The 25,515-nt window shown below is 33.9% G+C and overlaps 1 protein-coding gene across 1 annotated transcript in view; it reads left to right on the top strand.

Annotated features, from left to right (window-relative positions):
* LOC145288742 (uncharacterized) overlaps positions 1-22,841 on the top strand; it is a 341,460-nt gene extending 318,619 nt beyond the window's left edge. The window contains exon 2 of the mRNA XM_080136356.1: positions 18,014-22,841. Coding sequence (XP_079992482.1) covers positions 18,014-18,591 — 578 coding nt within the window. The 3' untranslated portion in view covers positions 18,592-22,841. The remainder of the gene's footprint in view (positions 1-18,013) is intronic.
* Positions 22,842-25,515: the final 2,674 nt, after the last annotated feature.

Here is a 25,515-nt window from a genome sequence, read left to right as displayed (position 1 = left end):
TCCGCTAATCCTATGAGATATAACTGTAAGCACATCTGCTGTAGATCTGTCAGAACGGAAACCATATTGCGTGTCACTAAGAAGGTTATTTTTGCTGAGATGGTTGATTACTTCTCTATTGAACACAGATTCCAGCAACTTATTCATGACGCACAGGAGACATTGGTCTGTACTGAGAGGGAAATGAGCGATCACCTGAATTCTTTAATACAGGGCATACTGATGAGATTTTTCAGGGTGATGGGAAGCAATTCTCCTTAAGAGAACGTTAAACAGTTTTGTAAGTATGGGCGCTAGTTCCGGTTGAAGTCTTTTGAGTACTATAATTGGAATAACGTCAGGGCCGGTTACTTTACTGAAATCAAGGTTTATGATTAGATTGGCAACATCACGTACAGATATTTGTATATCACATAGCGTGTTTTCTGATACAGGAGGAAATATTGAAGGTTGGCGGCCTTGGTCGCAAAGGGTAGAGTTAGCTGCAAAGTTCTTGGCAAAGAATTTGGCTTTGTCTGATGCTGACGAGATTACCCCAGGTCCATTGATGATAGTTGAGATAGAGCACACGCTTCTGTTCAGGATTCTGTTTGCGATTTGCCAAAACTGGTGGGAACCAAGCCGCTGCTCAGCTACTTTGGATTTGACGGACTGAGATTACAACTCTCTTGCGTTATTTATTACTTTTTTTACAGTGGTTGCTGGCAATCCTGAACGCGGCTTTAGTTTCAGTACATCTATTACGTTTCAGTACATCTATTATGTTGCAGTACATCTATTACGTGGCAGAACTTTCACGTTTCAAACCGATTATAAGCCGTTACTGGCGATTTTTGCGCCCAAAAAAAGGTTTACCGATGTATACTGCCAATAGTCTACTGAGATATGGCGCTATCCTACTAAATTATGACTTTAAATTGGAGTACTTGTCATCGAAACAAATTAGCCGTGCGGATGACCTATTAAGATTGATACCAAAGAAAAAAGAACCTTTGAGGATTCCATAATTGTTGGTCTTTCGTACTGATTCCGAAATAAAAACAATGATAGGCAACACAATTACAGAGCTTCCAGTATCCCTACTTGAAATTAAAAGAGAACCAAAAAAGGACGACTATATATGCGACATCAAGTGCAAGTTCGCTATGAAGGACAATAACGTTTCAGAAATATTCTTGCTTTACGACGAGGTCTTATTATATAGCGAAAGAGTAGTAATTTCGAAAAGTCTCCAGAAAAGTATTCTACGGGATTTTCACACGGGATATCCTGAAAAAAAAAACGGATGAAAAACTTAATGAGAAGATACGTCTACTGGTTTAACATGGACAAAGATGTAATGAGGGTGGTCAACTCTTGCAGAGGTTGCGTTATAGTTACAAAAGCACCACCTATCACAATTAAACTTGGCCGAAACTGACCAGCCATGGTCAAGAATCCACATCGAATTTACATGATGATCACTATTACTCTTACCAAAGCAGACAAAACCACAATAAACACTTCATCCCGGAAAAGAGAGTTTTCTTCAAAAGTTACAAGAATAACATCTCATTCTGGGACGTTGGAGTCATGGTATATATCATGCAAGGACTGAGGCATACTCATAAATACCACCAGAACCAATTGAAATGTCGCTCGGACGACACCAGCGAAACACCACCATTAGGAAAGAACGATCGAGTCCATTTTCGAGAAATTTGATCTTGACCCTCCTCAATTAAAACCAGAACCGCGACGGTTGATTCGATAAAGGAAATTGACCTATCCCCTTATGATCCATCCTAAACGTGTAACCCAACCACCTCTGGTAAAGTCCTAGAAGAGAGAGAATTGAAGCTGAATTAGATCTTTTAGAGCAATCTCGGGGTACTAGCTGATACAGAATACATAAAGGAAAAAACAATTTCGGGGAACATTAATAATATTGTTTTGTGATTAGGATTGTTGCGTGTTATCGGGCAGTGTGTTTCCTTCGAAGTGACCTTGAGGTCATGGCCAGAGTTTGGCCTGAGTGGTACCTAGATAATGGAAAAGTTTGGTTTCTGTCGGAACATCCCCTAATTAATATGCATATGTGATTTGGTCAATTAAAAAATCATGGCGAATCAGAGTGTGACGTAATGAATAGGGGTTGGTTTGATGAGAAACTCAGATCATCCCAGACCTCCTTATCCCTGTCTTTAAAAGGAGCCGCAGAGCAGGCTAGACCCAGCTGTTGTCAGTTGTATTTGGCAGTTGGGAGTTTGCAATTACAGTCCGCCACCACCTCGCGCAAAAACATCCCCGACTGATAACGAGACTCGGTTGTTAAAAAAACAGAAAAGGCCCCGTTTGAGTAGCCGGTGAAAAAAAATATGGCATATGTTTTTCTCCTGTTGATAATTGTACATGAATAACATTTTCTTTGTAATCAGAATTATTTTAATAATTAATCCTTACAACAAAACCAACACTTGCGTCAGAGTCGGTTATTCGTTGCTTATTAACTTGTGAAATAACTGCGGAAGAATTATACCCAATTGAAATAATCTTTTTCAGCGAACAACCACCAAGAGGAGAATATCGCCTAACTACCGCCCGACATCCGGCCCGTAGCGCATAGCTTCCCTGGAGATCTTGAATCCTATATATTGGACTTTTTATGTTATTTTTTTTTCTTCACCTGCAAACTACTATTGAGATAAGAAGTACAGGAATCTCATATCAATCCCGTTATCGCAGAAGTGGTTGTGACCGCGCTATTGTGTTTCTGTAGGTGTTCGAATCTGAATCACCTAAAACTACACTTATGTAGGGGTGAACTCTACTGTCTTCCTCGTGTTATATCTTAACTGTAGGCGGCCGGGTCTTCATCGTGTTATAAGCGTAAGAGATATCAACAGCTTTTACGAAGAAAAAGCTTCAAAGGGGCTCTTGGGGTGGCATATCTATAGATTCTGACGATGGACTATTCATGAAGTCACTTCCGGTAACCTATTTCTGCTATCGAGCAGTCTTGACCTGAGACTCAGAGAGAGTGGGTCGTAATCGTACTTTGTCCTTCCAGTTAAGCGGAGACCAACTCAACCAATATGCGTTTCTGTATTTTCTCTTAATATATATTTTACTGTTTCCTAGCCTTTTCGTTATTTTGTCAACATTTAAATCAGAACAGGGTCCAATTGTGCTCTTAAAAGAAACCTTTATTTCGAACGCGCCCCTGTCTTATAAAAGAATCTACAGTTAATTTTATAGGTTCAGCCTTTCCGTTTGTGCGGTGATAAAACTTCTCAAATGCACTTATGCTATTAGATTTTATAAAAGTGTTAACTTTGGTCAAAGTCTCATTTCCTTTTTTAAGCAGAGTTTCTTCGTTTATTTATTTTGCTTTTAAAATAAATTTGTATTTGTTCGTCGTTTATGCGATTTGAAATTTTCATAAACGATTAAGAATCAACAATTGGTATGCAAAATAAGAAAATGGTTCAGATATTTAGATTGAATGTGGAGTGAGCTCGACTAAAAATTGAACAATGTAATGTATAGGCAAATAGAAGGTGTATCCACGGGCTCAGTCCTGGGACCGACAATGGAGAATATTTTTGAGAGCTTCCACGAAAAACAATTATAATAAACCTATTTCTGATATGTGGATGACACATTTTGTTTCTTTAATAATCAAACGGAGGCAAGTAATTTTTTTATCTTTACTTAATAGAATGAATCCCGCGTTAAAATACACTTATAAAAGAGAGTGAAACTCGTCTATAGCTGTCGCTCTAGAAAAGGCGACATGTTTCCATTTCCATTTTATGAAAACCAGTTTTCTTTTTTGTTGTTGCAGACCATCTTCTAATTGGTCATTTGTGTACAAATCCCAATAGCGATAGGAGCCTTCTATCATGTCTGAAAGTGACACAATGTTCAACAAGCGAGATCGGAGATGCGTCGCTATAAAAGTCATGCTCTCTACCGATCCAAGTTATGACAACATGACCACTGACAGCACCACCCAAATGAAAAAAGAAAGAGAAAGTAATTTTAAATTGAAGAATAGTTGTTCCTATTAAAATTATTAATGAATAAAGCCATAAATCTGACCAGTAAAGGCAAACCAAGACTCTTAAGAGACTTGACGTAATTGAAACAATCAATGTGGAATTGTAAAATCGCAATATATATATATATATATATATATATATATAAATTCTTTCAGTATTTACTTCGACAGTGCTCGATACGTAAGTAGAGCTAGGTAGAAAGTTTTGAAAATATATATGACAAGCTACACAAAATTTTCCGCGTTTCATTCTCTGAGGATTCGTCAGTCTATTGAATAGAATTCATATTGTTTCGTGTTTTTATATATTTCCTATATATATATAGTCATCCACATACAGTAGTGTTTCGCCGTTTCACAGCTCATCAGTGCGGCTTTAGCTTCACATTACATATTTATATATATATATTCCATGAGATATATATATATATATATATATATATATATATATATATATATATATATATATATACATGTATAATAGTTATCCAAGAACAGGTTTCTCATACTGCAGCTAATTAGCGTGACTTATAGAAACAGAATTTGAACTCTTAATCACTGTAAATACTATTTTATTAATAAAAGTATATATAAAAATATATAGTATACACCATATTTATGTATATAGATGTATATATATGCACACACACGCACACACACACGCACACACACACATATATATATATATATATAGTATGTTATAAAATATATATGGCAATTAAGCTACACAGAATATTCCGCGTTTCATCCACGCTAGGATTCATCAGGCTTATGCGGATGAATCCTACCATAAGTCTGATGAATCATAGTGTGGATTAAGCGCGGAATATTCTGTGTAGCTTAATTGCCATATATATTTTATAACTTACTACCTAGCTCTAACTACGTATTGAGCACTGTTGAAGTAAATACTTTGTGCATAAATTTATACTTTCGTATATTAATTTATGTGATTAAATTAAGTAATCATATATATATATATATATATATATATATATATATATATATATATAAAATGGGTTAAGAAATTCCAACGAAAGAAAGATGTATATTTAAATATAAATATGTAAATGTGAAAGATGTATATTTAAATATAAATTAGAACCGACACATTAAAACACACACACGCACGCGCGCATACAACCACACACATACATAACACCCCTGTCTCTAATACAACACACTGAACAATACCAACCCTACTCAACCTCGAAACCAACAACACTAGGAAACACTTCGAATCATAGTATAATATCTGTTCCAGCATCTCGCTCCCATACCTATACCCCTCAGATTGGTCCCTCCCCTCTGGGGAACGAGATCTTCCCCACACTAGGAACCGATCCTAGGTCTGGCCATACCCACATGGGGAGACAAATGAATAGAAACATTAAAAAATCCCCTACACATATTTTTAAATACACCCCTCTATATAAACAAACATAATATAAAGAATACCCGAACAGTCTAAGACTGAAACGAAAAATCAAAATACTAAAATCTAAGAATCTAAAAAATAAATATCAAAATAGAATGAAAGCACCCCTACCCTTATTTCAGAAGAGCTGGTTCTCTCCCCTCCCCCCTCCTCAGACAGACACATTAGTAACGACCTTGGATCACAGTCACCTTCCTAGGGAAGCAAATAACTTCATAATACTATAAAACAGTACATACATTCTTCAAACCAATAAAAGAAAACACACACACATCCTACCCTAAACGAAAAGAAAAAACACAAGCAGAAAGAGAGAGTGAGAGAGAGAAACACAACACAGGAGTGACCACAACCAATAAAACAGTAATAAAAATTGAACATTCCAATGAATAGTAGACACTTACACGTGTCCACCTCTTGGAAACATTTCAAATGAACTACGAAAATGCTATTTTTACATCTCCAAAACATTTTGAAAATAATTTCTGAAGAGGACGCTTCACAGAACGTCTGAAACGCGTTAAAAACGATTTCAATGATTTAAAAACATAATTACAATGATCTAAACATAATTCTCAATGAAAATCCAAGACACGGAATAATAAAATAATGTTAAAAAATACACATTGTTGGTGACTACCCCCTTATTTAAATATATATATATATATATATATATATATATATATATATATATATATATATATGTATGTATGTATATATATATATATATATATATATATATATATATATATATATATATATATATATATATATATTGCAATTTTGTAATTAACAAGATAAATGATCACCTCTGTTCCAGCGAGTCTCTTGGGAGTTTAGCTTTGTCTTTATTTGTAATCTATTTTGTTTGATTCATTAATCATTTTAATGCGAACAACATTTTTCTGAATTTAAAATTCTTCTTCCTCTTTGCATTCATATCTTTACTCTTTACTCTCCTTGATTCTATCTAGTTTACTTTCTGTTTTTATGTTCCCTTTTTTTAATTTCTCTTTTGCTGTTGTTAATATTGAAAATAAATTGTTATTAATTTGTTATTAGGTTTTTTTTAATATGTTTTACTTATTGCGTCATTTACTAAATAATTATGGTTTCATGTTCGTTCTGGGTTTTTTACTTCCTTCGTATATCTTCTCTTTCTCGCCTTTGAAGATTTATTGGTTCTAGTTCGATGTGCAGCGCCGCTAACTCTTCTCATCATATACACCGAATGAACAAATATTTAATAAACTCATCGCATATATATATTTGCAGAAATACAGCCCTGCGACTATAAAGGCGAGTGTAAAAACAAGAGATAGTTTGGTCGCGTTAGAGCAGTCTTGCGGAAACTGGACCTGCATGCTTGATCTGAACACCGAGATCTGGTAAAAAAAACATAGGGAATTTTGACAAAGCTCAATAACTATATTTTTTGCTAATACAAGTAGGAGGATGTCACAGAAAAATGTAGCTCAGCGAATTGCTTAATGTTACTGTAAAAGATTTTTAATGCTTAGTAGTGAAAACTAGTTAACAAGGAGAACTGTGTGCTAGGTACCAATACGGCACACATCGAGCATACGCTACGTAAAATATCAATGAGAGATACCGAGCTGTGGAGTTGTATGTCGGACGACAACTTGACGTTATATCTCATATCGACTCTTTCCGGTGTTATTGTTGTAGGAGAAACTGTAATGATCATGAAAATGACTTACTTCAGAAATGTACACGTTTCTGCTTGTTTTGTAAAATCCAGTTACTTAAAAATAGAGAAACCAAAATGATAAAGCAACTGATTTTATGCTCAATGGTCACGCGAAAGCAACGTGAATTCTCGCCGTTCGTATGCAAATTAGATAATCACGGGCTGCATAAATGTAAGCCGTTTGGAGAACGGGGCAGTCAGTTTGAAGAAGCGAGCCATGCATACGTACCACGTTGAGGCTTGACGGATTATTTACTTGAGTCAATATTTAAAACCAAAGGGAATGAACAAAAACTACATTTTACTTCGTAGTGCCTGCCTTACTTTGTCTATGTGCCTAGAACCAAGCGAAATTAACATGATCTGGACTTTATTCTAAGAGTTTCCAATACGTGGAACAAGATACTACGGAAATGCTTCCCAGCTCACTACAATATAGCTGGCCTCAAGTTCAATGTTAGCAAGCAGGTGTTTAATATTTTTCGTAAGTAATCAAATCTTTTTATAAAAATGGGTCCGGATAAGATGATAAGCAACTTGGTGTAAGGAGCTAACAAGAGCGGGAGATAACTATCGCAAATACATTAGATGTCTATTGCCCTTAGTCCTGTAAGGACTAATGCTATAAGTAGGAGGGAAACAGTCAGCATGAAGAAAGTGGTTACTGGAAAGTATTTTACAGTGAGGTGTCAAAACAGTGAACCACTTTACCAACGAATCGAACGAGCTAGAATAAAGGAAGAAAGTAATAGATCAGACGATACTGAAGAATATATGCCGTAAGATTGTTTACAAAAATACTGAGACTAGCGACATCACGTCTGTGAGAAAGGTTGGGGAGAAGATAAAATACATTGCTGCACTTTAACAAGAATCCTGAAATGGTACAAAGATTCACCAACTCAATTGTGACAATCTAGTGGGAGATGACCTTTTTTTTTCTTTCTTGTAACACTTTTCTAACAGAAGAGACATTGTGGGTCTTCCTCTACTTTGTTGATATTTGCGTGATATGTGCTTAGCTGAGTTACACTCAACCCCTATACAACCTTCTCAGCGAGAGCTCGTCTTTGTATCAACACTGCAAAAAGAATTCCCATTGTTCCTTTTGAAAACCAAGAATCAAATGTAGTTTCCATGAAAAGAGTTTTTTTTTCCATAACTTTCCAATAGTGAAACTCATTACAATGAGAATGTTTATCTGAAGATTATTACGTCGTCATTTTCAAGTCCAATATCAACAAACATTTGTCATGTGGTGAATTAATCATAATATAACTTTTTTCATAGTATTGTTTTATCAGTTAACATTTCTTCTTGAGTGGCTGTTAGCCATGGTAAGTAGTGAACGATCCAGCTCTACTTTTACACAAAAGCCACTTTGTTTGTCTGTGTGTGTAAAAGAGAGTTTGTCCAGATGGACTCCGAAACGCCTGGGTCGATTTTTATTTGAAATTTCATATAAATGTACTTCATGTGTCTGGGAGTGTTCTTATATAGGTTTGTGCTGGAATACTTCTGATAAGTATCGAAATACATGAATCAGATTAAAGAAGGAAGAATCCGATTTTGATGAAAGTTAACACCCTTATAAATCCTAACATCACGAATGCATTTGAGAAGTGTTATGACAATCACAGTACAAGAACAAAGTTCAACGTATAAAAGTAACAGTAGTATTTTGGGGGGTAAAACAGAGATGCGTTCGGAATTAACGTTTCTCTCTAGAGCACAATTTAACCAACATACTTGATTTTTGCATTTTAAATTTTAATTCAAGTCATTACATAAAACATAATTGTATAAAATCAACAGTATGTTCTCTACACTGCTGCGGTATATTCTGAACTAGAGCGGCCAATCAATAGATTAGATTAAAAATTAGCAATACACCGATTTCGATCTCAATAAAAGTATTGTGTGGAAAATTTGTAAATCCTAGGCAGCATCGAGTCTTCCTGTTACTATATATATATATATATGCAGCGAGTATAAACAGTACAGTAAATAACGATCGAAAAATAGGCACCAGATAAACACCGAAATACCACGTGACTGCCCTCCTTCCGGCCGTTGTGGAATTATGGGAAAGCTGCAGATTTAATATCAATGATTTAATATCAATGATTGCTACTTCAGGTGATAGAGATTTTGACAATGTTGTTACATAAGTAATTGCTCAATCGATTATTCTTCCACACCGAAGAGTAAAAAGAGATAGAAAAAAGGAAAAAAACGTATGTTCTATCTCTCAGTTTTTCTTTCTCTTTCTCTTTCTCTTTATTTCTCGTGGTGTTTCTAACACACACGTGCACGAACACACTCACATGCACACACACACACACATATATATATATACATATATATATATATATATATATATTTAATGGCAGGGATATCCGACGTTGCTCAGAATTGAATGAGGATCAATGAATGCTCAACACTTCCAATACTTCGATCGTATCACCAATTTTTCAATCAAATCGGTCGATTGTCTACTCTAGTTGGGGACCCATAGCGGTGCACGAGGAGGAAATTTTACATGCCTTCCCGCAATGACTTATTCCATAATACATTGTAGTCTACATTGCACTGTAGAGAACCTACTGTTGATTTTGTAAAATTATTTTTATATATAATGGCTTGAATTAAAGTTTAAAATGCAAAAGTCAAGTATCATGTTTCAATTGTGCTAAGCAAGGGTATTCCTTTCCAATGCGCCTTCGTTATATAAAAAAAAACAACTATTGACTTTATATGCCTGACTTGTTTGTTCTGTGATAATGGCTTGAATTTAAGTTTAAAATGAAAAATCAAGTGTCGTGATTCAATTGTGTTTTAAATAGAAACATTCTTTTCGAACGCGCCCCTGTCATATCAAAGAAACTTCTGTTGATTTAATACGTCGGGACTTTCTGTTTCTGTGTTAATAAAATTTCTCATCGCGCTTGTGATGTGTCACCTGTTAACTTTGGTCAAAACCGCCTGTTTCTTCTTTCATGGATTTTATTGATTACTTTCCGATACAAAACATTTCTTGGAACACATAAATACAAATACATAAGGTACATTTGTGTGAAATTTTATAAAAATCGAGTAGCTATTCTGGAGTCTATAAAGAACAAACTCTCACATACACATTCATAGTTCCTTAAACAGGACTGTATGTCGATGACTACAAATATATTTGAAGCCCCCCCTCTTTGGGTAGAGCACCAGCTACTTAATTGGCTGAAAAATGCGAAGCTCGTTGTTTGTTTGCTTACAAACAGGCGGTTTGAGCACTGTCAAAGTGGTGGCGGATGTGTATTTAAATAGACATTCCGACAGGTTATTTGCGGGCATCGCTTCCGTCAACACGACGGTTCTAGGTTAAATCCTTGGCTTGGGAGAGGTGCTATTCCAGCGGCACTGATGAGTTGTGATACAACGAAACAGGACTGTATGTCGATGACTACAAATATATTTGAAGCCCCCCCTCTTTGGGTAGAGCACTGTCGTAAATAATCTCACCCGCTACTTAATTGGCTAAAAAATGCGAAGCTCGTTGTTTATTTGTTTACAAACAGGCGGTTTGAGCACTGTAAAAGTGGTGGCGGATGTTTATTTAAATAGACATTCCGATGGGTTATTTGCAGGCATCGCTTCCGTGGTCTAGTGAGAGAACTGCCGACTATCAACACGACGGTTCTATGTTCAATCCTTGACTTGGGAGAGGTGCTATTCTAGCGGTACTGATGAGTTGTGTGTGATACAACGAAACAGGACTGCAGCAATACCGAACCGTGGCTTTGTAGCAATACACGATACTCTCAGGTGTGAGTAGTCTTTTAACACGGTAGAGAGGGAGAGAGCCCATCTTCCTTGCAGCAGCCTTGGAAATTGCCTCAATGTATTTGTTCCAATTCATGCTGTCTGTGAATGTTAACCCGAGGAGCTTGAGGGAAGTACTTTCAGGCAGTGTATCATTACCTATAGCAATCAGTAGTTTAGAAAGTTTCTTGTAATTATTAAAGGAAATGAGCTTAGTCTTGACAGTATTGAACGTTACAAACCAGTTATGGTCCCATTCAACTACAGACTGGAGGTCTTCTTCTAGAGTTTAAGCAATTTCCTTAGATGTGTGTTCATATGTTTTACCGGCGTGTCTTTATAGCGTGATGTCATCAGCAAATATCCCCATCTCCGAAAAAATTTTTATCAAGGAGGTCATTTATGAATATCAAGAATAATAAAATTCCAAGGATGGCCCCCTGTGGCACACCCGCATTTATACCATATTGTTTTGATGTACGACCGTCAAAGACAATCTGGATTTTTTTCATTATTTTAATTATTCGGACAAGTCTTTCATCTTGAGTATTATTCTCACAACGTTTCGATCGATTTAACTTCTGACCTTCTCCAGATGTATTCTGTCGGACTTGGAAATCTGTTCGGAATTTTGAACGGATTTCTTTATTAAACCCATGTTGGTAGCATTCTCTCGTCCTGTTAGTAGTAAGAAATAATTCGCAATTGTATTCTAATTCAACATTGTAACCTTCGACCTTCTTCATGTGTATTTTGTCGAACTCGAATTATATTACGTGATGAAAATAACACTCAAGATGAAAAATATACGTACTTATCCTACGGAAGAGTTACAGTTGTTGAAAGTATGTTCTTCGCGAATCATTAGCAGTGATCTCTCACTTATAAAAAAGATAGTGTTCTTTTACTTCTGGGTGAAAACAAGCCCCCCCCCCCGCCGCCAGATTTCCATTTTCCTCTGTTTCTTTCAATTACCATTACAGTTCACTTTGCGTTCTCAAACCAATCATTTTCAAACTATGGTTGGTTTCTCTGTAATTTAAAGTTCAATGAATACTCCAGTGATGCAAATTCTGTCCCTACCTTCTTAAGCAAGGTCTGCATTCTGCAATACATCTTCAGTTTTTTCTATCAACACCATTGGTTTCCTTACAGGTGTGTGTTTATTGGGAGGGTACAAGGTTACAGTATTTTTCTGTATATATAAACAGTGTCCGTTCTCCTTATATTATTCTGTTCAAATTCTCTGTCGTTGGTATATGTAATCGGGTTACGTGGGTTGGTTTACGTGCGTGTGAATATTTCTTTGTATTTCATTATTTTATCAGTACTATACTTTGTATGGTGCAATCGTTTTTTATTGTTTTTTTATTGATTTTTTTTCTAATTTTTCTTAGTCTTTTTTTACCTGTATTTTAGGACTGTTCTTATTGCTTCAACAAGTATTGGTATTACTATCGTTTTCTTTTTTGTTCCACATTCCATCACCTTTATGACAAACTTATGCATATAATATGCATGAGGGAATAACAGATGTACATAAATATAAGACAATGGCAGACTTGTTAGAAAATGACCTCCAGACTATAGTGGAATAGGGCCTCAAATGGATGGTAACATTTAATGCTAGTAAAACTAAGCTGCTCTCTTTAACAATTACAAAACGCCTCTCCACCACTGATATCTGTGACAAGTAGCATCCTACCTGATAATTCTACCTTCAATCTCCTCAGCCCAACATTTGCGTGCAATATGAATTGGCACAAATACATAGAGGACATTGCAAAGGCTGCTGCAAAGAAGGTGGGTTCCCTCTATCGAGCTAGAAAACTACTCACGCCTGAGAATATCCTGTACCTTTATAAGGCCACTATGCTCTCATGCATGGAGTATTGTTGCCACATCCGGGCTGGTGCATCTACTACTAGTCTTTCTCTCTTAGATAAAGCCCAAAAAAAGAGTTGTCAATCTAATCGGTTCCACTTTATCAACAAAGCTCCAGCCCCTGTCTCATCGCCGCAATGTTGCATTACTGTGCCTGTTTTACAAATATTTTAATGGAATGTGTTCTGATGAACTCGTTTCACTTATACCCCATCGACGTACATATTCCCGACAAATGCACTTAGCAATAAGATCTCACCCTTTCACTGTTGTTGTTCCTAAATGCCAGAAAGCTTTCTATTCTAATAGTTTCTTCCCTCGAACAGCTAGACTTTAGAATTTCCTTTCTGCTGCCTGCTTCCCTAGCTGTACTGATATGCAGAAGTTTAAATGAAATACAAACAAATATCTTGTTAATCTTTCCTAGACGTAGCCCCAAATAGTAGCTCCTTACGTCAAAGTGGTGATATGCTTTGTAAGAGGTGAACATTAGTCAAAAAAATTTTTTAGATTTTTTGTTGCATTTAGCTCCACCCTATGGTCTGATGAAATCTACTATTTGGTAAGTTTATTTATTTCTTGTTGACTATTATCACGTCTGGTATCCTTGCTTGGATTAATTTTTCCGTGTTTATTTTCGTGTTCCAAAGGATTTGTACCTTTAATTTTTTTTAATATTATTTGCTTCAAAGTCATGTCCAAAATGCATTTGTTTTCATAGTTCCCTGTTGACTACAATTCTGACTACACACATGTCTGTTTTTATATTTCTTTTTTTTTTTTTTACACACGTAAAAATGCATTAGTCTACTCAGTTTGGCATTTATATTCCAGTTCTATAAAAAAAACACTTTATTCTGAAGCACAACATAATAAAACAAATACGTAATCAATTACAGTGTTAGATGACCCCTAATGTTAAAAAACGAAGTCCTTGGCAACAAGACGATATATGCTCCAAAAAGGATCGCTAAAATGACTTGAAATTTTGTGCCAAATGAAATCAGTCGATAAATATTAAATTAACATCACTTTTGCAACAAGTGATTTCTATTTTGAGCTAAATGTTTTTGAGTCGTTTGATTTGGGCAGTCGTTTGATTCGACCTTTCGTATTATACGCGGCATCAAGCCTGTCTGATCTCTGGAGACGACCACTTTATTTAAGGTGAATAGGTTATCATCAGAATAAACTATGACCTTTGCAGCAAATGGGGGGGGATGGAGTATTTTTATTATTTCCTGTGCATTGATAAGCCATCATAGTTTAAACATTAGACAACATCGACTTGAAATAGGTTTCCCAAGTATTTCAGAACGGAATAATGCTAGTCGCCATTTTTGTTGAATAAAAAAAATAATTTGAAGTGTATTTATAGGAGGCAAATAAATATCGTTGTTTGAAGTAGGTCAAAGATGGGCGCAACCGTTTCATATCGTGCTGCGATAACGGCTCTAAACAAGTCGATCGATGACGAATGATCATTCCGTATTTTAACAGAAGCTTTTTATAAATATTGAGCAATTTCTATTTGGGTAAATGTGTTGCATATTGGTAGACTATGGAAAGTAGTGATCCGCTAGATTGTGGACAATTTTCAAGTAAACAGCAATATTTTTTTTTTACTTTTTGTAAGATTTTAAAAACCGTTACCTCGAAAAAGAATCTAAAAATATTACTAGATTTGAACTTCGTACTCTACATAAAAATTTTATGAATGTACAAAATATTACCATTTATCGGTGGATTAATTGATAGATATTAGAACAGTTTTGAATGAGAGTATGGATTCAGGAAAAAATGGCATGGTAAAAATGGCACAAGTTGATAAATATGAAGAAAATGGCATAATGTGAAAATTTTACACGTTTATTAAAATCTTAGAGACAATACATAAACGGAAAACATTAAGAATTTTTAAAATAATTTTAAAAATTATATTTATATTTAAAAGTATTTTAAAGACTTCACCTAACTCTCTCACCCGAAAAAATAAGATTCTGTTATTTTAGGTGATTATGTGTAAACACTCCTTTACTACCAAAAAAGCATCTCGACATCTGAAGAGAAGAAAATGGGGGGGTTTGATACTAATGGCGATTCGGTATGAAAATGGTTTTTCTTTTGGTGTTTAATAAAAGCTAGAACTCAGAGAAAGCGGACGTCTCAAATGCTACAAGAAACATACCCCTGCAACTAAGGAAAATGTGAAAGTTGCGGAAAAGAACAAGAGATAGATAGAGCGTTTTCATATATATTAATGAAAATCACTTTTAGTAAGTTATTATTAGAATTAAATATTTAGAAATGAGCATATTTATATTCCTGTAAATTTGAATTTGAGATGTTGGAGTGATGTTCGATTCCTAACTGAAAATAGTAAATATCTTCGTCTTGTTATTTTATGGATTAAGCAAGTTTTAGAATTAAACAAAATAGGCAAAGACGCATCCGACTCTTAGTACGGGCTATGTTAAGTGACAAATAAATAAATATTTTATTTGTAAACTATTAAACTGGGTCTGATGTTTTTTTTTGGTATTTTGTACTTTAATACCGAATAGAAATATTAATCTTTAAAGTCATCTTTAATTTTAAAACTAATGGTAAGAGAAATTGCTTGCCTGTCAAGTAAGATACTTGACGTTAACTGGGCATTATTTTTTAATCCTAAAACTGACGCTCTTTATGAGCATAATACGCAGCGGTTGCATCACCGCTGTGGTAGAAAGATAAGTAGGTCCTAAGCTTTAAGGTAGTTACAATCCTCGGATACAGAAATAGGGGATATGGATAACCAAGGATTTATTCGTAGACAGTCTAAACGTTGCCGAGAAAATTCGAACACGGAATCAGATTTCCCGGTGTTGGCACGACACTTAGCCATAAGGAATAAACGACACGTGGAATTTAGTGATGGGGCTTCTAACGGCTCCATTTACGGATGAAGTAGTTTAGTGGAAAGTATAATTAAGTGCTCGTGTTGGATAGATGGATTGTCGAAGATAAATAAGATCAAATTCTATTGTGACAAAAAGGGGAATGGAATAATTGTTGCATATGTTGATAGTCGATTAAGTCGAGGCACGGATAATGCCTTTGGTCCTTTTGTATCAGGTGTCAACCGTAATTATCTCGAATAATCTTGCCAAAAGGGGCTGATCAGTTAAGAGACAAAATGTGCCGCCCGCAAGACTAAACAAGAAGTTGGATTAACTAGTGTTGTCTTGAATAATCTCGCACAGAAGATCTGCGCCATTAAGAGACAACTAGGTCGTAGGACTGGGCAAAAACTAACTAGCTTAGTCAAGTACTTCGAAGGGGAAGTTTTAACCAAAAGAAAGCTACTTGGCCAGGCGGAGCAAAAATCTTCTATCAAACGAACGCAAGAAGAGAATGTTAATATTATGACTGATATGAAGAATCGAAGTTTGTGGGAAAAAAGGAGAAAAGAATGCACGAGAAAATAAAACTCACACGACCAAAAAAAAAGGGCAATAAACAAATTTGGGAATACAATTAACAGTGAAACATATCTGTTATGAAGACTGTCAAGATAAGCAATAAACTTACTTTATTACTAAAAGAAAAAAATGCTCTGCCTGGGGAGTTACTAACGCAAGATCAACAAACAGCAAACACTGTTCAACCGACCACGGACTTGATTTTGACTTGATTTAACTGATTTTGTAACATTCAAAACATTCACATTTTTACTCTTGAACAACCGAACATTTCGGTACTGATTAAATAAAATTTTTGAAAATGCAAAAAAAGAAAAAAAAATTGTTTAAAAAATTACATTATAGTTATTCAAACAGTTAACTGGGTTTGTCTCCTTTCAACGTATTAAAACGTTGTCTTAAAATATTTAGCAAACTACAATACAATTTCGTTTTTGTACTAAAGAAAATAATAGGAGAAATAAATAAAGAAGGAAATTCGGAAAGTATAAAAGGTAACATTAAAAATTCAAAGCAAGTATACACTAATGCATTTTATTTGTATTTATTTATATACGTTTTTGTTTGTTTGTTTGTTTGTTTGTTTGTTTGTTTGTTTGAAGTTTTTTCTTTTATTACTTCGGTCAGGTTTTAATAAATTCTTGTATAAAAACATTTTTGCCATGAATATGTATGTAACAGAGCCGGTGACATGCATGAAACAGCAATGTACGACAAGTATGCAAATGACCAAATCAGTGAGTGAGGTGATGTCACAGCGGAGGACTATAAGAGAACGAAAAGCAGAGAGAACAAAAGCAAATGTGTGGCGATCGACCGAGAAGCACGTTCGGGTGTAAAATCGACTTGTGACCCGTACCAGCAAAGAGAATTGGGAAGCATGACAAGATACAAACAAAATGGTTTGACGATCGTGTGTCGTATGGCCAGCTGCAGAAATAGCAGCGGAAAGAAAAAGAAATAATTGAAACCAGGCAGCGATGCGAAATACGTGTCGGCGAGAAAGATTTGAAAACCCTGCATGGCGGCGAAACGAAGAAACGTAGTTTTGAAAGTACCATGAATAAATGCCCTTTATTTCCACTAGAAAACAGCTGAGTAGAATTTCTTTGCTTTCTTCCTTCGTAACTATTTCTGCATACAACATATTGAATCCAAATGAAAATGTAATAACGACAACGACGTGACACCGCAATTGTACCTGTTTATGGGGAGGTTTCAAAGGAATATTAATTTCACAAGCGGTCCTCAGTCGCATGTACAACCCGATCATGGCGATGACGGCGTTATTTATTTATTTATTTTGCATTTCATGCAGGACGATGTCGACATCCTACTGCATACACTGTCTGGCATTCCCTAATAATCATCTATCTAATACTGGCCAGGCTCAATGTTTCTTAACTTCGATTATCCAAAAGAACAGGTGTGCCATTGTGACTATGTTTAATCTGCGATAATTTGAACCATTAATAAAAAGAAATTCCGTGACACAAATGTATTTCAACAAAGTAAATACAGGCAGAAAAATATTGGCTATATCTTTTAAAGGCATGTACGGTTGAAATGTTTTTTGTTGATATGTCGATATTTGTTAAACTATTAACGATGAATGAACCCATACATATGTTTACTGTTTATTTTATTTCTTTCTTTTTTAGGTGGATTCTTTGGCAGTGAACATATCGTCTTTCTGGTCATAGGCTGCATGGTGCTATTCTTCATGGTCTGCTTGCCCATTGATTTTTATAAATACCACAAGCGGCGTAAAGACAAGAAAGATAGGCAAGGCGCCTGCACCGTCTATTCACGTACAGGACCCGGACCATTCCTTGTCACTAGTCAAGACACCCGCGAAGAGACCCAAACAACCGACCACCGACAACGTACCCGACATCCATTCTTCAAATTTATTGGTTTGATTACATTATTGAAGAAGAAACCGGCCACCAATTCGGGTGCTACCGTCTCTGATGGGGCTACTGCTTCGGCTTGTAGTGGGGAGCCGGTCGATGTGACAGTGGACGATAGCGTTACGCCGTCCACCTCCACTCGCTCAATGAGTATGTCTACTATGCCTCGCAACAACAGTGTAGGACCTTCGTGTGGCTCCGTCAGTCCGGCGGAATTACCCGAACACACGGCTGCTACGACGGTCATGATACAATGCGATGTAATAAGAAAATTAAAAGGAAATTGTAAACTTACCGGACAAGTAAATTCCGGTATGACCGATTAATCATATATTGGTGAGCGTTAACGATCACGGCCTTAGCAGAATGTCAGAATTGTGAATAGACATTCAAAATCGTTGTATGTTGTTGCGTTTGTTTAATATTAATAAATGAGGAATCATTTCTAGTTAAAATCGAGTTAGTATTCCACATGTTGCTTGAGAAAAGAAAAACGTTCGAAATGTATCAACAGTAGAGTCGATAAGTGAATCACACAACATTATGTCAAATTCGCTTATTTAACGGACTGTTTGTATATTTAAAGTATGTTTCCTTACGTTACGTGCATAATGCTAAATGAATTTTAACTCGAAACGATTCTCTATTTAATATTTGACAAAAACAATACATTTGTAATTCCTATACATAATTTAACATTATGCTCAAGCCACAATTTTAACGCTTACCTCACACACACACACACACACACATACACACACACACACATATATATATATATATATATATATATATATATTTATATTATAAAATATACTTATGGCAAGTGAGCTACGTAGAAACGTTTGTATTTTATTCCAGTGAAGAAATTTGTCAGGCTAACTGCGAAATTTGAAATACCGTCTCTTACTGCTTAGTCATTTTCTATTAACAAAACTTTCCATTCCGTTTGCAACACATCCGCCCGACTACACAAGTTTAACGATTTGATTATCTATATATAACACCTATCTTCTCCCTCATCTATCTGTCACAAAGTCGGGCACTCTCATGTTTTACGTTTTGGGTTTTATTGAATTAGTTCGATATTTTAAGTTCATTTGAGCTCCATATTATTTTAATAATTAAAAGAAATAAGGATTTTATGTATTAGAGAAAATCGGTTAAATGTTAGTAGTCTTTGAGAGTGTATGAATATGGATGTAGATGTTTTAAATAGACATATTTAGGCAGTGGGAGTCAAATATGAAACGATTTTTAATAGCAGAGACGATAAAATTTCGCTCTCAGCCTGACGAATTCCGTCGATGAAATGAAATACAAACATTTCTGCGTAAATACTTTGCCATGAATAAAATTTATAGTACTACAAAGCTCTACTTATGTACTGAGCACTATTGCTGTAAATACTGATCCAAAAAGTCTATGCGTAATATATCACCTTATAATATAAATGTGTACATATATAAAACAGTAATATATAAATATAAATATATAGTTCCATACTGTAGCTATATTTTTGTCTATATGAATGACTTGCAAAGTAATAATTTACTAGAACTTTCTCAAAAAGGGAAAACTGTCCTTTGAAAAAAAAAAGTGTTCCGTTTATTCAACAAATGCATATATTACATGATAAACTGTAAGCATTTTAAAATTTGATATTTATAAATTTTATTCACTTATTAAGTGTAAAATTATTACAACTTTTGCCGGATTTCAAGGTCTACATTTGAAATTAAATTTCGTCGCAAAACAAATGAATCTAATATCAGTGAACAACATTTTTTAAAAAGGGGAGATTAAACAAACTTTTTTTATTTCATTGAAAATGTATCCGGATTTTAAAATTAATTCATAAATGAAAACCGATATTACACATATAATATTTTATTACATATATGTTCATTCGTTCGGTCATTGATACTTGCGGTCTTGCGGAATTGCTAGAAATCCCATCCGTTGCATCAAAGCATACAAGCGAATCTGTTCTTCAGCTGCTGATTTTAAAAGTGATTATTTAACAGAAAGGGATTCTGGCATTTCCCATGAAACCGCAGGTATCAATGTGGTCGAATTAATGAGTAGTGTTATTTATAATAAAAGTGTTATGTTTTTACAGGTGTAATTGGGTACTCTGGCCATTTCTCCTCAACAAAACAGGATTATACTCTCTCTCTCTTTCTCTCTCTCTCTCTCTCTCTCTCTCTAATATATATATATATATATATATATATATATATATATATATATATATATTCGCAAAATGAAGAATATCATATGGTGTATTACAATTGTTTCATAACTATTTGGACAAATTGAGGATATCAAAAATGAGAATATATTCGAAAAGAATAAAGATTACTACAATGAAGCTTTAACTGAATCAGGCTATCGAAGAAAGATAAAATACATAAAGGAGGTGAATAATAGATAGCAAGACACAGTACTATATAACATGGAAATGAAAGGAAGAAATGTAAAGAATAAAAATAGATAAAAATAATAAGAATAAAAAGAAATAATGAAGAAGCATTTAACAGTAATAATGCTATTAAGAATAAGAGAAATAGACGAAAAAACAAGTTTGGCTTAATCCACCATTTCAATAACATTCCTAAAGAGTTTTACAAAATAATTGATAAGAATTCCCCCCTCAGACAATACATTAATTAAAATAATTAATAAAAACACAATTAAACTTTCATGGTCAACCGCTGCAAATCTAAGTAAAACTATTATAATTTCTAATAATGGTAAAATAAACAAAATTGTGAATAATAATCGGATTAAACAAGGTGAATTAAATATTGGAAAAGTAACTGCAAAATACCTAACAAATGTCCATTTTCTGAAAATGTATAAAAATGTGAAGTTAAGGTGGATAATAGTAAAAAGATATTCCTGGGGGAAGCTGGTCGTTATTTTAAGGACAGATACCGAAACTATGTCGCATCATTTAACATTGGACTAGAGAAGGAACCAAATTGAGATGAAGATAAAAATAAGAATAGAACAAAAATAATTATTAAAAATAAGAAAAGCAACACAACTGCATTAGGTGATTGGGTTACGGAACTACGCAAGATTAAAATAGAATTTGAATTAAAATGGTCAATACTAGATAAAGCTAGAAAATATAAACCGAGTAAATAAAAAAGATTTAATCTATGTTTACTTGAGGCATACCATATAGTGAATTCTTAAGAGTAAATGTTAAACAAAAAGTTATTCAAAGAAATTAATTCACGACTAGAACCTGATTAAAATAACATTAAAAAAATAAGGAATATGTTGAGAGTAAATGTGGTAAGAGGATGTTAAATTTAATACGAAGATTTTAGAATGTGCAATAAATAAATTAATAGATCATCAAATTAATATATACTAACTAAACTAGTTATAACCTAAATACGAGAAATAGAAGTAAATTGAAATTTAATAATCGTTATTGGTAATAAATAATATCCAAGTAATTTCAATAACGCAAAAACAAAAAAAAACATTAATTAACTGTCAGATATGGAGAAACACAGATTACGATGAATTAACATAAATTAAATCAAAATATAAAGTTGAAGAAAACTAAGTGAGAAATTTTACCTAGATTGATATAAATAGGATAATGTTAGAACTATAAGGTTAAAATCAAGCAAAGGACTAAAGTCAAAATATTAAAATGAGAATACATGGAATTTTGATAAAATGATAAATAGATAAATACTGACAAAATAGTCATCTCCCTTATAACGTAAAGGTATCATGAATGATAATGGATATTAAATATTAAAAAAATAAAAATAAAATACTTAAATAATGATAAGAATTGAAAAGATAAATCAGAAATTTAAATTATTAGCATTACCAGTATAGGGTAAAGATAAAATTTAATTAATATTATTTAAATAAACCTTTTAATTATAGTTCCCATTTAAGAAATAACGTATGAAGAAAAAAAATCAATTAGTAGATCGTAACATGTAAATAAAATGTATACGAAACTCTGACAGATTGAGAAAAGAATAGTGAAACATATAAAAAAAAAAAGAACTACGATCTGAAGTTGTAGATTAGTATTTGGGAAATAAATCAATAAAATTAATCAATTGGGAAAGAAAAAATAATTATAATTTTTTTAAAAGCATACAAAAGATTAATTTAGTATAAAAATAGGAAATTGTCGAAGTATCACAGAAAAGTATGGATGCGAAAGTGGGACCATTACTCAATTCAAAGGCAATCGGAAAAATAAAAAGCAAAAATAGAATATAAGAATGGTATAGAGGTGAATCCAACTGTTTAATCCCTTAAAATAAGAATTATAAATATATTTCTATATGTTATGCATACATGTATTTTTCCGTCTGAAGAGTAGCTATTTTTCGAATATTTTTTAATGGTATAATGTTTAAATTTGTCTAAATAGTTATGAAATATTTATATATTTATATTTTGTTGTCATGATTTTACAAAAATATATGAATACTTGATTATAAAAACTGATAATCATGAAGCTTAATTAATTGAGTCAATTGATTTTTATTGGTATAGAACACCACCAGAATTTAAATATATTAAAATTTGGGGTAATATATATATATATATATAAGTGAACGTGTCTGTGTGCCTGTCTGTGTACATTTCCTTACGCAATAACTTTGTCAATTTTTAGTCTACAGACTCGAAATTTGATATACATGGTACTGAGATTTGGGAAAATCTAGGTGATTGGTTTTCGGACAGAAATTTGGCTGTTAAGGGGATTTGACCTTTGAGAACTCTACCAAACTCCTCCGACAATTTTGAGTCTAAACACTTCACATTTTAGATATAGGTTCTTTGGATATGGATCTAACTTAATAACTTGATTAGAGCCCTAAACAATAAATGTTAAGGGGGTCATAATAAGGGTCAAAGTTAAAAAAATTGACCTTTTTTTTTTTTTTTGCTCAGCATACACCTCACACCCGGACCACGCCGAGCACCCATGCTAGTATATATATATATATATATATATATATATATATATATATATATATATATATATATATATATATATATATATATATATATATACTGGCAGACCACCTGGTACTGCCCAGTCATAAAATACGCATAAATATTATATCGTAATTAATGCAGAATTTTTATTATGTGTCAATTTGACGTTACGTTTAATAATATATAATATTATGTGTCAATTTGACGTTACGTTTAATGCCGACTGTATTTCTGTTTATAATAAACAGAAATACAGTCGGTATTAAACGTAACGTCAAATTCATTTTTAAAAATGAAGTAAAAGAACGGAAAGAAGCTGAGACATTTACGAGATGCGATTATGCTTTTTTCTAAGCAGTTCACTTCTTGTGAGCAAAATAAAAATACTCAAGCTGAGATCGAAACCAAAGCCTAAAGACTGTGAAATAAGTATGATAACCATTAGGCCAGCTTGATACGATCTTAAAGAAGTGTTTTCAAACCTACTTATTCTTATCATGAGCAATCTGTCATTTGAACCATTCACGCATGCATCTTCGTGGAACAGTTTGCAAACAGATAATAATCCGATGACACCAAAGTACCAATTTTTCAATTTTAACTCCTTAGCAGCCCTGTTTCAGGATGAAAATTGATTAAAAATGTCTTCACATATATGAATACTCTATATACCAAATTGTAGGCTGTAAATCAAAATTCCGTTGAATATATAGGCTGAGAAGTGTTCTTATATACTTGCATTCACTTCCATATATATATATATATATATATATATATATATATATATATATATATATATATATATATATATTGGTAGTAAGTCGTTATTCAAACACGTCTGATTGAACACGACAAAGTTCTTCTTTTTTCTGATTTTTTTGGATATCTTTTCAATTCGTCGAGCGGTCGCTATTCAATCACTGATAAATAAACTAAATAAATAAAACATAAAATTAGAAAATCCAAATTAAAAATAAAAATAATTCGCACCTACCAACCTTGTACACACCTTTATAACCAATAAAAAAACTAACTATAAATACATCAAGCCTCAATAATGAAAAAGAAAAAGAAGCAACAACAATTGCTACTGACGACGGTCGGGTGTACCGATAGAAAGCGCTTGAGAAGAATGTGGCTAAAAATCAACATTTGGGCGCCATAATATACAACATGCCAGCCGAGATAAAAACGACCGCTCGGCAAAAAAACGAACTCCGTCGTGTTCAATCAGACGAACTTGAATATATATATATATATATATATATATATATATATATATATATATATTATCAGTTCAGCCCGGTTTTGCTCAGGCCCTATGTGCAGTTCATAACTTTTCGGGCATATGTATATATATATATTTATATATTTAAAAGTTTAACTCGTGTCCAGGTAACCTACATCTAAAATTTCGAATGTTTAGACCCAAAATTCGCGGAGGAGTTTGGTAGAGTCTGCAAAGTTCACTTCTTTCAACTTTTACCTCTTGGCAGACAAATTTTCGTCTAAAAACTGATTAAAAAGTTTGCTGCATTTCTGAATACCCTTTATGTAAAATTTCAAATGTTTAGACCCAAAATTGACTGAAAGGTCAAATCTTTGGAACTTTGACCATTTAGCAGCCAAAATTTCGGCCAAACCTAATTAAAAAGCTTGCCGTCGTCTGACTGCACTCTTTGTAAAATTTCAAATTTTTAAACCAAAAATTGGCTTAGTAATTTTTTAGAGACCGCAGAGGTCAATTTTTTTAAACTTTGACTCCAATTTAGACTCATTTATTGTTTTGGGCTCAAATTAAATTAAAACGTTTGATCTATGTCCAAATAACCTACATCTAAAATTTCAAGTGTTTAGACCCAAAATTGGCGGAGGAGTTTGGTAGAGTTTTCCAAGCCCAAATAGTTGAAGTTTTATCCCTTGACAGCCAAATTTCTGGCCGAAAACCGATTAAAAAGATTTTTCCAAATCTCAATACCCCCTATGTCAAATCTCGAGTTTGTAGACCGAAAATTGACAGAGTACTTTAGGAAAATGTACAGAGACAGACACACACACACAACGACAGACAATTTACTTTTATAGATATATAGATAGATGTCACATTTGGGCTTGTGCATCTACTATTAGTCTCTCTCTCTCTCTCTCTCTCTCTCTCTCTCTCTCTCTCTCTCTCTCTCTCTCTCTCTCCTGTACGGGGTTCAAAAGAGAGTCGCCAACCTGATAGAACCTGAACTGTCATCTAAGCT

Source organism: Euprymna scolopes, chromosome 1 (genome assembly GCF_053919585.1).
Source record: "Euprymna scolopes isolate OS-2025 chromosome 1, ASM5391958v1, whole genome shotgun sequence".
Lineage (NCBI taxonomy): Eukaryota > Metazoa > Mollusca > Cephalopoda > Sepiida > Sepiolidae > Euprymna > Euprymna scolopes.
The sequence above is the reverse complement of the archived record's forward strand: the minus strand, read 5'-3'. Positions and strand labels throughout refer to the sequence as shown.